A 16,466-nucleotide genomic window follows, 5' to 3' on the forward strand; every position below is an offset into this window, starting at 1 on the left:
AGCTGTCACGGGCTGCTTCCTGGGGGTGGAGGCCTGGTCGAGGACCGGGCCGCGGGGACACTAAAAAAAAGCCCCGAAATCATCTCAAGATAACCTCAAGATAACCATTCTCAAGTCGATTGTGAGAATGGTCCAGCACGGACCGAAACGTCGTCGTCCCTTCACCTTCTAGTGTGTGGTCTGGTCAACAGTGTACAATGAGTCAATGAGTCTCCCTCACGTCTGGTAAAATAAAGGGAGAAACATTTCCCCTTTCCTCTAAAATTAATTTTTATTTTATTTTGATATATACAAGAGTTGTTACATTCGTGTACAGCCACTAGTACGCGTAGCGTTTCGGGCAAGTCCTTAATCCTAATTTTCCCCCTGGAATACGAACCGCCAAATTATTTAACAATCGGGTACCCATTCACTGATGGGTTATCTTGAGGTTATCTTGAGATGATTTCGGGGCTTTAGTGTCCCCGCGGCCCGGTCCTCGAAAAGGCCTCCACCCCCAGGAAGCAGCCCGTGACAGCTGACTAACACCCAGGTACCTATTTACTGCTAGGTAACAACGGCATTCAGGGTGAAAGAAACTTTGCCCATTTGTTTCTGCCTCGTGCGGGAATCGAACCCGCGTCACAGAATTATGAGTCCTGCGCGCTCTGGGTGAACAGAGGCGTACAGTTAAAGATTAGCGCCCAGTCAATCCTCCCCCGGCCAGGATACGAACCCAGGCCAAAGCGCCGGGCGAATGCTTTACCACTGCACCACGGGGAAGTGATCTCACACCCCCACAGCGCCAAACGGGATGAAAATAAAGGTGGGAATGAGTCCCCCCTTTTGTACACTGTGGCTGGGCCCTTGTACCACCTGTGACTGGTACTTTGTACCACCTGTGAGTGACTGGTACCTTGTACCACCTGTGAGTGACTGGTACCTTGTACCACCTGTGAGTGACTGGTACCTTGTTCCACCTGTGAGTGACTGGTACCTTGTACCACCTGTGAGTGACTGGTACCTCGTACCACCTGTGAGTGACTGGGCCCTTGTACCACCTGTGAGTGACTGGTACCTTGTACCACCTGTGAGTGACTGGTACCTTGTACCACCTGTGAGTGACTGGTACCTTGTACCACCTGTGAGTGACTGGTACCTTGTACCACCTGTGAGTGACTGGTACCTTGTACCACCTGTGAGTGACTGGTACCTTGTACCACCTGTGAGTGACTGGTACCTTGTACCACCTGTGAGTGACTGGTACCTTGTACCACCTGTGAGTGACTGGTACCTTGTACCACCTGTGAGTGACTGGTACCTTGTACCACCTGTGAGTGACTGGTACCTTGTACCACCTGTGAGTGACTGGTACCTTGTACCACCTGTGAGTGACTGGTACCTTGTACCACCTGTGAGTGACTGGTACCTTGTACCACCTGTGAGTGACTGGTCCCTTGTACCACCTGTGAGTGACTGGTACCTTGTACCACCTGAGTGACTGGTACCTTGTACCACCTGTGAGTGACTGGTACCTTGTTCCACCTGTGAGTGACTGGTACCTTGTACCACCTGAATTTAGTTTGTACAGATATAAATTATACATATTGTAAATAAATAAATAAATAAAAATAACCAATAATATCCGTTTGTTAGGGTTGGTGAGGCACTAATTACAGACATCAAGTGGGGGGGGGGGTTGAAGCCTTTGACAAGCCACCGGCTTACTGTCTTCGTCTAGATCACTCTAAGTAAATTCAGAAAATAAATCAATTACTAAAATCAAATTAAATAAAGAGTGATGTAATGAATGAAAAAGGGTGAATTAATATTGGTGTAGTCATACATACCATATTTACCATTTTCTTTTATGTGTGAGACGAGTACGTTTTCTTTTATTCTATTGACTGACTAACATATATAAAAAAAAATTGGTCCTGATGTACTGTAGTATTTTGGAGGTTTGTACACTTTCGGGAGCTAGCAGCGAGTACTTGTACTGTCCCTGATAACCAAACCGCCTCCCACAAACATACCTCCAGCATATTTAAATACAGAAACCTAAAAATTTAGCTTTTAGGGAGAAATTACTATATGCAAATTCAAAACACTTGTCTTACCATCGAAATAGTTTAACGTGAAGACAGAACGGAAGCTTCAGCGCTAACTGGGTTGAAAGTACGCACCTCTGGCTAACATGTTTGTTCATCCCCTCCGTAGTGTCCGGACGTGGAGGGACGAGGGTAGTGGAGGAAGTACCCAACGACCGGCGTGGCCATCACTACTGACTCCGGGCGCCGCCTCCACCCGCGTTGTTGTGGTCGCTTGTGACACGAGTCTCTCCCTGACACCCCGTAGCCCCCTCAAGAGGGCTACCGGCAATTCCTTTATCAGGCTTTAATAAACTGTATTTACTGTTAATAGCTGTCTAATTATGTTAATGGTTATTTGTATAATTTATTAAAGATATAATCTCACAGGAGTAAGGAGTTATACTAACTGTCAGTCTTCTATAATTTGTCAAGATTTGACACTCGTTGATACTCGTGATTTTAATATAGTTTGTGGATTATTAGCCATATAAATTTTATATATAAGTGAGCCATTATAAATTATTTAAATTTTGAATAAAAAATTATTGAAATGTGAAAATAAGTGAGCCATTATAAATTATATTATACATAAGTGAGCCATATAAATTATGCGTCATTTCTTTTAATTTACCGACAGAAAGATTATTAATTTTATGAGTGATCAATTATCAATTATTTAATCCCAGATCCAGTTGACGAGTCTGGTTTGTTTATGTTGAAACCGGTCTTTTCGTACACGCGTCCCCCCCCCCCCACCCCTTACACTGTCACTGTGGTTTGCACGTCTTAATGTCTAACTTCACCTCTTAGAACAGGATTAAGACACATGTCTACACAGTCTTCCCGGCTTCGCGTTTTCTTTTGATAATTACGTACATAAGACACAAGTCTAGCCGTTTTTTTATATTTCCGTAGGTTTTGAATGAAAGGTGAAAATCATAGGCTTCGTACATTAGAACAGGATCTGAGATATAACAGGGGTCCTGTAGCACATTAGTCTACGTCCTCGACTCACAACCCAAGTGGTTCAACCGCCGGGGAATGACAGAAACAATTGGGCACGTATCTTTTAACCTGATGCCTCTGTTCACCTTGCCGTAGATATCCAGGAGTTAGGAAACAGACTTCCTGTACATGACAATGGTAGTTATGAATTGTAAATAATATATCAGAGATATGAAGATTTATTTTTGTTTTCACCATTTACAAGTTTGTTTACAGGATTTGCAAATTTTGTCTGGTATCTGCATGTGACCAATTGTTGTTTGTTAGTTAATTGGTGGCATCTATAACCTATACAATCTACCACGCCCCCTCCGCCAAAAGCCTCTGTGGGCTCACCATAGCCCGTGCTACTTGGAACTTTTTGTTCCAGGTAGCGAATCTTTAACACCCCCCCCCCCCCGCTCCGTCATCTACCACATCCGTACCACAATCTACCAGTCTACCCGAAGCGGGTTGACCTGACAGAGAAACATAAAAGCGAAGTCCTTCACACTGTGGACCTCTCCTTGAAGAAAGGTGAAGCTGGTCATTGATGGATCCTTGTTATCCTTGAGGGGATAATTGGAGAGGGTCGTTAGCGCGTAGGGAGTTCCGTCCCCCCATACGAGTCCCCTAGAGCTCCTGGTCAGGTCAAAGGTCACCATGTCTCCGCTGCTGGCTTGAACTGGAGATGTTAAATAGGTTAATAAATGTTAAATAGGTAGATATAGCCTAAGCTACTCTATCCCTTTGAGATGTATTTCTTTCTTGACTCAATAAACATTCTTGAACTTGTTAAGTAGTTTAGTTTGATGCGAGTTCAAGTATGTTTATTGAGGCAAGATAAATCTACCGAGGACAAAGTAGATTAGGTTGTTTCTACCGTCCTGTATGATACAGTATACTTGTGTTATACAACACTGTGGGTGGTGGATGAGTTGTGGAGACAGTATAATAGACTAGATTAATTAGCATTGATTAATCGATCAAAGAGACGTAATCAGTCAGTAGATAAGGTATTAATCGATCAAGGAGACGTAATCAGTCAGTAGATAAGGTATTAATCGATCAAGGAGACGTAATCAGTCAGTAGATAAGGTATTAATCGATCAAGGAGACGTAATCAGTCAGTAGATAAGGTATTAATCGATCAAGGAGACGTAATCAGTCAGTAGATAAGGTATTAATCGATCAAGGAGACGTAATCAGTCAGTAGATAAGGTATTAATCGATCAAGGAGACGTAATCAGTCAGTAGATAAGGTATTAATCGATCAAGGAGACGTAATCAGTCAGTAGATAAGGTATTAATCGATCAAGGAGACGTAATCAGTCAGTAGATAAGGTATTAATCGATCAAGGAGACGTAATCAGTCAGTAGATAAGGTATTAATCGATCAAGGAGACGTAATCAGTCAGTAGATAAGGTATTAATCGATCAAGGAGACGTAATCAGTCAGTAGATAAGGTATTAATCGATCAAGGAGACGTAATCAGTCAGTAGATAAGGTATTAATCGATCAAGGAGACGTAATCAGTCAGTAGATAAGGTATTAATCGATCAAGGAGACGTAATCAGTCAGTAGATAAGGTATTAATCGATCAAGGAGACGTAATCAGTCAGTAGATAAGGTATTATTCATGGCAAGATTTTTTTTTAAATTTCGTACTTTGATGAAGTGAATTTTGAAATAATATAAAACTCTTGGTTTGTTTTTATTTAGACATTTAAATATTGAATAAAATGACCGATGCATATATTTAAGATTTGTGCATTTTTAACTTTTTTATTTAAAACGACGAAGAATAATTTTCTTTTATATCCTGTACCTTTCTCCTCTTTCATCCTCCCATAACCTTCCTTTTTTTCTATATTATCTTTCTCTTTCCCTCCCTTTCTCTCCCTCCGTCTCAATCTCTCTTCTCACTCTCTCTCCTTCTCTCCCACTCCCTCCCTCCCAATCTCTGTTCTTCTCACTCTCTCTCTCCTTCTCTCTCACTCCCTCACTCCCAATCTCTCTTCTTCTCACTCTCTCTCTCCTTCTCTCTCACTCCCTCACTCCCAATCTCTCTTCTTCTCACTCTCTCTCCTTCTCTCTCACTTCCTCCCTCCCACCTTCCCTCTCACCTTGACTAGCGAAGGCTGCCAGCACCTGGAGCTGGGTGGGGGTCTTGAAGATAGCGAGGCGGTGACCGGGGATGGAGGCACAAAAGGCTCTGGCCGCCGTGAAGGTCCTGCTGGTGTTGAGTGCCAGGTAGAGCAGGTGGTCCTCCTCCCACCTGTACCTTCCCTCCACCGACCCTGAACCAGAAACTCTCATGAGACAAGACACACTCATCAAAGTATTGATTTTGTAACTGTATTCCGTACGAAATTGGCCTGTATTAGCTTCGGGAAAGTGAGATCTCGCTTTTTATACCTGGTTGATGGGGTTCTGGGAGTTCTTCTACTCCCCAAGTCTGGCCCGAGGCCAGGCTTGACTTGTGAGAGCTTGGTCCACTAGGCTGTTGCTTGGAGCGGCCCACAGGCCCACATACCCACCACAGCCCGGTTGGTCCGGCACTCCTTGAAGGAAACAATCTAGATTCCTCTTGAAGATGTCCACGGTTGTTCCTGTAATATGTTCTAAATACCAGCCTAGATTGTTGTACCTGTATTTAACTATTCTGATGTTCGAATTTTTTGTGGAATCTGATCTTATAGTTGTGGATGGAGGTGGCTTCTACAACTTATTCTTGTAGTGCATTCCACTTGTTGATCGACAGTACAGGGTACGAGTATTTCCTCACATTCCTTCAGCCCATTATGGCACTGCATAAGGCGCTAACACAACCTAACCTAACCTAACCTAACCTAACCTAACCTAACCTAACCTAACACAACCTAACCTAACCTAACCTAACTTTACCTTGAGGTTACCTTGAGGTGCTTCCGGGGCTTAGCGTCCCCGCGGCCCGGTCGTCGACCAGGCCTCCTGGTTGCCGGACTGATCAACCAGGCTGTTGGACGCGGCTGCTCGCAGCCTGACGTACGAGTCACAGCCTGGTTGATCAGGTATCCTTTGGAGGTGCTTATCCAGTTCTCTCTTGAGAGAGAACCTTCCCACTAGTATTACATAGATTTGTAACACAACTGAATTGTGTTGTGTCAATAACAAGAAGATTTTAATTAAACTTCTCATATGTGAGTTTTGATAATATTTGTGTATGTTGACCAAACCACACACTTGAAAGTGAAGGGACGACGACGTTTCGACTTGAGAATGGTCCAGGACGGACCGAAACGTCGTCGTCCCTTCACTTTCTAGTGTGTGGTCTGGTCAACATATTTCAGCCACGTTATTGTGACTCCTCGTCTGTATGTTTGAGAGGACAGACTGGCTTAATTCCCGTGTTTGGTGGAGTACGTCAAGAGGGAATAGTAGCAGAGGAGAGTTGCAAACACAGCATCGCTATTCCCAAGGCACCTAAGAGTTGGCATCCGAATGATCACTGTGGCCGCAATTTAAGAGATTAATTGACCAGTTAAAAGCATTAATTGACTGTGAAAGTCACCTTGGGAACCAACCTTTTGGTTCCAGATAGTGATAAACTCCGTGCCCCTGGCCTCAGGCCGGGCTCGGGGAGTATAATAACTCTCGAATCCCTCTCCAGGTATACTCCAGGTATACTCCTATCCTCTACTGTACTGGCCGGATAACGACACGGGCTCGTTCTCCATCTTCCTCTCTCCCTTCTTCTATCCACTATCCCTCTTCATCCCACCTCTCCCACCATCTCTCCCTCCAGAATCCACATGCTTAGCAGTATAGAACAGAGGAGACATGATCGCGATATACAAGCATCTATAGGGAATTGAACAAGCACATACGAAAAGCATTCATCAAAGTCAGGGGCCCTTAACAGCCACCGTTCCATCGTAGATCCGTCCCATCGTAGATCCGTCCCATCGTAGATCCGTCCCATAGTAGATCCGTCCCATAGTAGATCCGTCCCATCGTAGATCCGTCCCATAGTAGATCCGTCCCATCGTAGATCCGTCCCATAGTAGATCCGTCCCATCGTAGATCCGTCCCATCGTAGATCCGTCCCATCGTAGATCCGTCCCATCGTAGATCCGTCCCATCGTAGATCCGTCCCATCGTAGATCCGTCCCATCGTAGATCCGTCCCATCGTAGATCCGTCCCATAATAGATCCGTCCCATCGTAGATCCGTCCCATAGTAGATCCGTCCCATCGTAGATCCGTCCCTCAAGTTCCCTCCCACTGTTTAACAGCCTTAATCATCAACAAATATGCCTCACGAAGCAGCAATTTATTTCGACAGAGGGTAATTTATCCCTGTCGCAGCGGCCTTCTCCTGTCCCAGAGCCGTCAATGACTTAAACTGTATCATTTATTTACGTCAGATTTATTCCTTTGTGGATAATTTATTCTCAATATGATGTAAATAACTACAGTCGCATATTTGTAAATAATTACTGTAGCCTAGTTGTAAATAATTATAGTAGCCTGGTTGTAAATAATTATAGTAGCCTGGTTGTAAATAATTATAGTAGCCTGGTTGTAAATAATTATAGTAGCCTGGTTGTAAATAATTATAGTAGCCTGGTTGTAAATAATTATAGTTGTCTGGTTGTAAATAATTACAGTAGTCTGGTTGTAAATAATTACAGTAGTCTGGTTGTAAATAATTATAGTAGTCTGGTTGTAAATAATTATAGTAGTCTGGTGGTAAATAATTATAGTAGCCTGGTTGTAAATAATTATAGTAGTCTGGTTGTAAATAATTATAGTAGCCTGGTTGTAAATAATTATAGTAGCCTGGTTGTAAATAATTACAGTAGTCTGGTTGTAAATAATTATAGTAGTCTGGTTGTAAATAATTATAGTAGCCTGGTTGTAAATAATTATAGTAGTCTGGTTGTAAATAATTATAGTAGCCTGGTTGTAAATAATTATAGTAGTCTGGTTGTAAATAATTATAGTAGCCTGGTTGTAAATAATTACAGTAGTCTGGTTGTAAATAATTATAGTAGTCTGGTTGTAAATAATTATAGTTGTCTGGTTGTAAATAATTATAGTAGTCTGGTTGTAAATAATTATAGTAGTCTGGTTGTAAATAATTATAGTAGCCTGGTTGTAAATAATTATAGTTGTCTGGTTGTAAATAATTATTGTAGCCTGGTTGTAAATAATTATAGTAGTCTGGTTGTAAATAATTATAGTAGCCTGGTTGTAAATAATTATAGTAGTCTGGTTGTAAATAATTATAGTAGCCTGGTTGTAAATAATTACAGTAGTCTGGTTGTAAATAATTATAGTAGTCTGGTTGTAAATAATTATAGTTGTCTGGTTGTAAATAATTATAGTAGTCTGGTTGTAAATAATTATAGTAGTCTGGTTGTAAATAATTATAGTAGCCTGGTTGTAAATAATTATAGTAGCCTGGTTGTAAATAATTATAGTAGCCTGGTTGTAAATAATTATAGTAGCCTGGTTGTAAATAATTATAGTAGCCTGGTTGTAAATAATTATAGTTGTCTGGTTGTAAATAATTATAGTAGTCTGGTTGTAAATAATTACTGTAGCCTAGTTGTAAATAATTACTGTAGCCTGGTTGTAAATAACTACAGTAGCCGAGTTGTAAATAATTATAGTAGCCTGGTTGTAAATAATTACAGTAGCCTGGTTGTAAATTATTATAGTAGCCTAGTTGTAAATATCTACAGTAGACTATATGGACTAGGCAACAAAGCCAGGGGCCAGATTCCCGAAGTCGTTACGCAAGTACTTACGAAACTGTACATCTTTCCTCAATCTTTAACTTGCCAATCAACTGTTGTTATTGTTATAAACAGCCTCCTGGTGCTTCGGAGCTCATTAACTGTTTAATAACTGTAAACAAAGCCGCCAAAGATTGAGAAAAGATGTACGGGTTCGTAAGTGCTTGCGTAACTGCTTCGTGAATCTGGCCTCAGAGCCATATGGCTGCCCCCAACGAGCCATGATGACTAACGGCTCAAGTTGAGTAAGACTTGTCTAAGTCTAACTGGCTAGGTTAGACTTCCCTCTCTCTTCACTGGAGACCACCGGATTTAACACCATTCCCGAGTGATAATTCTGGGAATCTGTGGCACTAATACCATTCTTATGTGCCACCATGGATAGGAAAGGTGCCATGGACCCACGGTGGGAGGGTATGCCATAGATGGCCCTCTCACGTGGCACCTTGCCACTACCCACATGCCAACACTGCTCACCTTGCTTGAAGTAGTACACAGCGGCTCCCTCCTGCACTAGTTGGGTTATCTGAGGACCTCTATCACTCAAGCGGCACTCCACGCTATCCCCAGTGCCAACGGCCGCCCAGGCCTGGCACTCTCGTCTATACTGCATCATGCACAGGTACCGACAGGCACCTGGAGGAAGATCACATGATTAGCGAGGAGGAGGTCCAGCAGCTTTGACGTGATTCATCTCGGTGGAGAAGAACCCTTTGGTTAGGATGATCTCTATTAGCATGCTAGGCTTCCTGTCTCATTTACTTTGAAGCCAAACAGCAGGCAGCAGCAGCATGGAGATTCTCTCCCAGTTCTTGGGAAATTAGATCACACTGGATGTCACATTAGCAGTACATGACTGGTTGTAAATAACTACAGTAGCCTAGTTGTAAATAACTACATTGGCCTAGTTGTAAATAACTTTAGTAGCCTAGTTGTAAATAACTTTAGTAGCCTAGTTGTAAATAACTTTAGTAGCCTAGTTGTAAATAACTACAGTAGCCTAGTTGTAAATAACTACAGTAGCCTAGTTGTAAATAACTACAATAACCTAGTTACTTTAGGCTACTGTAGTTATAGAAGTACATTAGCACTAAGACCTCACTAAAGTGACTCAAGGAGCACTAACAATGGCCACAAAGATTACATACAAAAGCTTAAATGAATACATCTAATACCACACTCCAAATGGGTGAACTGCCTGGCAGTTGGAAAGATGCAAATGTCTCAGCATTTTGTGAAAGGAAGCTGGGGTCGAGGTGCAAAACTACAGACTGGCACAGCATGAAATGTGTGTCGGGAAATAGGGAAAATTATTACATTGATGAGTTGATGATCTGGAAAGAAGAAAATCTTCATACAAATTTTAATTAAATAAATAATTTTTAAGCAAATCGAATATATTTATATGACGTCTATATATTTCTATGATTTCTAAGATCACATTGTAAACAATAGGATGGATAAACTGCATGATTGGAACACACTAAACATTGCTGTGCATGATTGGAACACACCTGTGCATGATTGGAACACAGTAAACATTGCTTTGTATGATTGGAACACATTAAACATTATTTTGGATGATTGGAACACATTAAACACTGTTGTGCATGACTGGAACACATTAAACATTGCTGTGCATGACTGGAACACATTAAACATTGCTGTGCATGACTGGAACACATTAAACATTGCTGTGCATGACTGGAACACATTAAACATTGCTGTGCATGACTGGAACACATTAAACATTGTTGTGCATGATTGGAACACATTAAACATTGCTGTGCATGACTGGAACACATTAAACATTGCTGTGCATGACTGGAACACATTAAACATTGCTGTGCATGACTGGAACACATTAAACATTGCTGTGCATGACTGGAACACATTAAACATTGCTGTGCATGACTGGAACACACTAAACATTGTTGTGCATGACTGGAACACACTAAACATTGCTGTGCATGATTGGAACACATTAAACATTGCCTCCGTTGCTGGGAAGACCGCCGATAGTCTCAGCAACAAGCAGTCTGCACATATATTAATATATACTTGACCTCATATTAAAACCAAAGTGCTCCTAACCCTTGTTTTGAGCTCGCTAAACCGACCTAAAATCCTCCAGATCCCTCTTTTTGAATGCACCGAACGGAATTAAGCTCTCACAATCCCCTCTCTGCACACGCTAAACCGAATCAGATTGTTTCAATCCCATGTAGCAGTAACCTCAGTATGGTCTCTTGTGCCTTCGGCAGGCATATAGGCTCATGTATTGGTGATCGAGAAGCGCATATACTCACATGCGGTTGGGAAGTGCTGAATTAGGAAGCAGTTGTCTGGGTGTATTGCGACGCCTTGAGCTCTGAAGAGGTTTCCCCAGTGGGTGGAGTTCGTGTAGTCAACTTCGAAGTGCGTCCAGGAGGCCTGGTCTGTGACGATAGTGTCTCCTGCTGGTGGTGGTGATTGTGGTGGTGGTGGTGGTTGTATATTTGTGGCGGTTGGTATTGTGTCATAGATTCCTGTTGTGGTTGTTATGGTGTAAACAGTGCGTGTGTTTGTTTGAGAGGTTGGTGGTGTGGGTGAATTAGCCACTGTGGGTGTGGCAGCAGTGGTTGGTATGATAGTGGCAGCAGTGGTATGAGTGGTTGTGGTAGAAGGGGGTGTTGTGGTTGTGGTAGAAGGGGGTGTTTTGGTTGTGGTAGAAGGGTGTGTTGTAGTTGAGGCACGAGTAGTTGTGGTAGGAATGGTTGTAGCACGAGTTATGACTGTGGTTGGAGCAGAGGAAGCAGACGTCTTGGAGACAGACGAGGTGGATGACGATCCGCTGGAACCGACACTGACAGACGCGCCGACAGTTCCAGAACTGTTACTTGAGCTGGAACTAGAAGAAACATCAACACTCCCAGAGACCGAACCTGAAGACACGTCAACACTCCCAGAGACGGAGCCAGAAGAGCTGGAACTCGAAGAGCTGGAACTCGAAGAGCTGGAACTCGAAGAGCTGGAACTTGAAGTGTTGGAACTCGAAGAACTGGAACTTGACGACACAGCAACACTTCCAGAACTGGAACTTGACGACACAGCAACACTAGCACTTAGAGACGCCTCAACACCACCACCACTGCAGCTGAGCAGAGACAGCAGCAGCAGAAGTAGGAGAAAGTGTTGTAGCAGCCTCATGGTGCATTCACAGGTTTCCACCTGGCAAATAAAACCTTACATGTTACCCCCTGTCTGACTGTTCTCTCTCTCTCCCTCCCTCTCTCTCTCTCTCTCTCTCTCTCTCTCTCTCTCTCTCTCTCTCTCAACATACCTGAGATCAGCTAGGCACTGTGAGAGACCTCTCCAGTGCGGGTCACAGTAGGCACTGAGGTCCTGGTCTCTTCGACCGCATCTGGCTCACCCTGAGAGAGAGAGAGAGAGAGAGAGAGAGAGAGAGAGAGAGAGAGAGAGAGAGAGAGAGAGAGAGAGAGAGAGAGAGAGAGAGAGAGAGAGAGAGAGAGAGGAGAAATATGGTAGAAAGAGGATCTAGAGGAGTGGATGGAAGAAGAACAAGGGAAAAGGGACATGAGAAAGTGGAAGAAAGAGTACCTGAGGGAAAGTATAAAGGCACATAATGAAAGCGTACCACAGACCACATTAACGGGAAGGGTACCAAAGACCACATTAACGGGAAGGGTACCAAAGACTACATTAACGGGAAGGGGGTACCAAACACCACATTAACGGGAAGGGTACCAAACACCACATTAACGGGAAGGGGGTACCAAACACCACATTAACGGGAAGGGGGTACCAAACACCACATTAACGGGAAGGGGGTACCAAACACCACATTAACGGGAAGGGGTACCAAACACCACATTAACGGGAAGGGTACCACAGACCACATTAACGGGAAAGGGTACCACACACCACATTAACGGGAACGGGTACCAAACACCACATTAACGGGAAGGGGTACCAAACACCACATTAACGGGAAGGGTACCACACACCACATTAACGGGAAAGGGTACCAAAGACCACATTAACAGGAAGGGGGTACCAAACACCACATTAACGGGAAGGGGGTACCAAAAACCACATTAACGGGAAGGGTACCACAGACCACATTAACGGGAGGGGTAACAACGGTAACTACCGTTAAACCATTCCCCCACAATAAACAACCATAAATCGTCCAAGCCCCCAATAATAACCGACTCCAATTAGTTCCGGACAAAACCTTGGCTAAGGTCAACAGTGAGACCATTAAGGTCAACAGTGGGACCATTGAGAGCTCTGGCCCTTAATTACCGACCATTAATACAAGCGCTAGTGGACACCTGCCAGGAATTTCGCCTTGTGGTGCCTCTGATGTGTGTGTGTGGGTTTGGGTGGGTGTGGGCGTGTGTGTGTGTGTGTGTGTGTGTGTGTGTGTGTGTGTGTGTGTGTGTGTGTGTGTGTGTGTGTGTGTGTGTGTGTGTGTGTGTGGGTGGGTGTGGGCGTGTGTGTGTGTGTGTGTGTGTGTGTGTGTGTGTGTGTACTCACTTAGTTGTGCTTGCGGGGGTTGAGCTTTGGCTCTTTGGTTCCGCCTCTCAACCGTCAATCAACTGGTGTACAGATTCCTGAGCCTACTGGGCTCTAGCATATCTACATTTGAAACTGTGTATGGAGTCAGCCTCCACCACATCACTACCTAGTGCATTCCATCTGTTAACTACTCTGACACTGAAAGAAATCTTTTTAATGCCCCTGTGGCTCATCTGGGTACTAAGTTTCCACCTGTGTCCCCTTGTTCGTGTCCCACCCGTGCTGAATAGTTTGTCTTTGTCCACCCTGTCAATTCCCCTGAGAATTTTGTAAGTGGTTATCATGTCTCCCCTTACTCTTCTGTTTTCAAGGGACGTGAGGTTCAGCTCCTTTAGCCTTTCCTCGTAGCTCATACCTCTCAGTTCCGGGACCAGTCTGGTGGCATACCTCTGAATCTTCTCTAACTTTGTCTTGTGTTTAACTAGGTATGAACTCCAGGCTGGAGCTGCATACTCCAGGATTGGTCTGACATAAGTGGTAAACAATGTCCTGAACGATTCCTTACACAAGTTTCTAAAGACAGTTCTTATGTTGGCCAGTCTAGCATATGCCGCTGATGATATCCTTTAGATGTGGGCCTCTGGGGACAGGTTCGGTGTGATATCAACCCCCAGATCTTTCTCTCTATTTGACTCTTGCAGGATTTCACCTCCCAGATGGTACCTTGTGTTCAGCCTTCTGCTCCATTCACCTAATTTCATTACTTTACACTTTCCTGAGTTGAACTTTAATAGCCATTTTCTAGACCATTCCTCCAGTGTGTGTAATGCGTGGTGTGTATTCACCTTGTTCTATTCACCTAGTTGTGCTTGCGGGGGTTGACCTCTGCTCTTTCGTCCCGCCTCTCAACTGTCAATCAACTGCTACTAACTTTTTTTTGTCCCCCCCACACACAAAGGAAGCAGCCCGTGACAGCTGTCTAACTCCCAGGTACCTATTTACTGCTAGGTAACAGGGGCATTCAGGGTGAAAGAATCTCTGCCCATTTTGCTTTTCGCCGGCGCCAGGAATCGAACCCCGGTCCACAGGATTACGTGTCCAGCGTGCTGTCCACTCACCCACCAGCGCCCTTGTGTATGTGTATATGTATGTACTGGCTGGTATGTAACTGGGTGATGTGTATGTGTGTGTGTAATGGGTGGTGGGCAACATACATACATACATACATACATACATACATACATACATACATTTTACGTCGGTTTAATGACGTTGGGAACGTTCGAGAGGACGGATTATTTAAAGATTACTGCAGGTCAAAGAACATTTGACAAGCCGCCGGCTCCCCGCCCCCCCCCCCCCCCCCCTCCAAGACCAATAATAAGATTTTTTTTTTTTTTTTTTTTTTTTTTTTTTTTGAGATATATACAAGAGTTGTTACATTCTTGTACAGCCACTAGTACGCGTAGCGTTTCGGGCAAGTCCTTAATCCTATGGTCCCTGGAATACGATCCCCTGCCGCGAAGAATCGTTTTTTCATCCAAGTACACATTTTACTGTTGCGTTAAACAGAGGCTACAGTTAAGGAATTGCGCCCAGTAAATCCTCCCCGGCCAGGATACGAACCCATGACATAGCGCTCGCGGAACGCCAGGCGAGTGTCTTACCACTACACCACGGAGACTGCAAGATGTCGTTACTCGAGGTAAATTCAAGTGTCAATTTTATCGGCTCCTCGGTAGTTCAGTCTGGTAGTTCTTTCTCGACTCACAACCGAGAATTCCGGGTTCGAATCCCCGGGCGGGACAGACAGCCCGTCCTCCAAACAAAGATCCAAAAGTGATTCCATGCACCCGCCAAACCCCCTGTTTATGAATGAAAAGCGGTTTACACACGACTCACAACTGCTGACGTTCGAACATATCCGGAACAAGTGCTTCACTGACGAATTTTGTTCGAACCACAACGCTGTAAATGCTTCACCCACGTACTACAAATACAAATAATCGCCAGCAGAACCTAAACACCTAACCTAACCTATGCCTATTTATACACAATATGCTAATATATTATAATATTAATTTATACTTGAGAAAATTCCCGTTTTGAATGAACAGCATGTTAAAATTTATGAATGCGTCTGTGGGGTCGACCGCTGGATGTAATGGACTTGAGTCGAGGATGGGTTGGGACAGAAATAGTTGGGCGCGTTTCCTAATCACCTAATGCCGCTGTTCACCTAGGAGTGATTACTGGTCCTACGGAGTTAGGCAGCTTGTTGCGGGGTCTGTAATTGAACACTAGGGGGGATAGAGTGACCTTGATATAAGTCTAACATGTATTGTATATATATACTGGCTGCCTGTCCCCCGACATAATGAATAATATAATTTAAAATTATATAAAAAAAATTATATATATTTTATAAATACCAAAGTTTCTCATACTATTCATTGTTTTCTTTTACATTTGATATGCAATGTTTTCTGTAAATGAGAGGACTAACTAGTATAACTTTGCTTTGCCATAATTACAAATAATTTTGGGTTAAATAATAATTCATTGAGTCGCGGGACAGGCAGCCAGTATATATATACAGTACATGTTAGGCTTATATCGAGGTTCCCCTCCCCCCCCCCCGGGTTGAATTACTGACCCAGTCCATGATACAACCCCACAAGCTGACCTAACTCCGGGGTACCTACTTACTGTTAGGTGAACAGGTGCATTAGGTGCCTTTGTCAAAACTCTTACATGGAACGCATGTTAATGACACTGACATGTAGTATAGTGCTTCGTATCTGTCCCCCTTTCTTAAATATTGTAACTACCATTGCCTTATAACAGTTTTCCAGTAGTCAGTTCCATGGGTTTATAATCTTTTAACTTTAAGTAGTCTTTCATGTGGTACCTTACCAAAAGCTTCAGAGAAGTCTATGCACGCTACGTCTACTGGAAGTTATTTGTCTAAATAGCTAGTTAATGTCTCCAAAAAAAACGTAGGCAAGTAAGGCAGGATGTATGTTTTTAACCTTGACGACTTATACTGAGTTTTGTAACTAGCTCATCAAGATTGTAACTTGCTTAACTAAATGAATTG

At 43.4% G+C, this 16,466-nt stretch overlaps 1 protein-coding gene across 1 annotated transcript; it reads right to left on the reverse strand.

Annotated features, from left to right (window-relative positions):
- Positions 1-3,240: 3,240 nt before the first annotated feature.
- On the reverse strand, positions 3,241-12,100 carry LOC123749938 (uncharacterized). Its single transcript, XM_045732057.2, has 4 exons — positions 11,152-12,100; positions 9,320-9,478; positions 5,184-5,357; positions 3,241-3,741 (listed from the first exon to the last, which is right to left on the reverse strand). Exons 1-4 carry the CDS (start codon positions 12,029-12,031, stop codon positions 3,509-3,511), a joined length of 1,446 nt encoding a protein of 481 aa, XP_045588013.2. The 5' UTR covers positions 12,032-12,100; the 3' UTR covers positions 3,241-3,508.
- Between the last annotated feature and the right edge of the window lie 4,366 nt (positions 12,101-16,466).

The sequence above is a fragment of the Procambarus clarkii genome, chromosome 59, assembly GCF_040958095.1.
Source record: "Procambarus clarkii isolate CNS0578487 chromosome 59, FALCON_Pclarkii_2.0, whole genome shotgun sequence".
NCBI classification, from domain to species: domain Eukaryota; kingdom Metazoa; phylum Arthropoda; class Malacostraca; order Decapoda; family Cambaridae; genus Procambarus; species Procambarus clarkii.

Excerpts from the sequence above, each read along its gene's own strand:
- LOC123749938 (XM_045732057.2), bottom strand. The coding sequence starts at position 12,031 with ATGAGGCTGCTACAACACTTTCTCCTACTTCTGCTGCTGCTGTCTCTG. Across the intron at positions 9,479-11,151 it reads TCAGCACTTCCCAACCGCAT|GTGCCTGTCGGTACCTGTGC; the intron begins GTGAGTATATGC and ends ATCTTCCTCCAG. Across the intron at positions 3,742-5,183 it reads GGCAGCCTTCGCTAGTCAAG|TTCAAGCCAGCAGCGGAGAC; the intron begins GTGAGAGGGAAG and ends TAACATCTCCAG.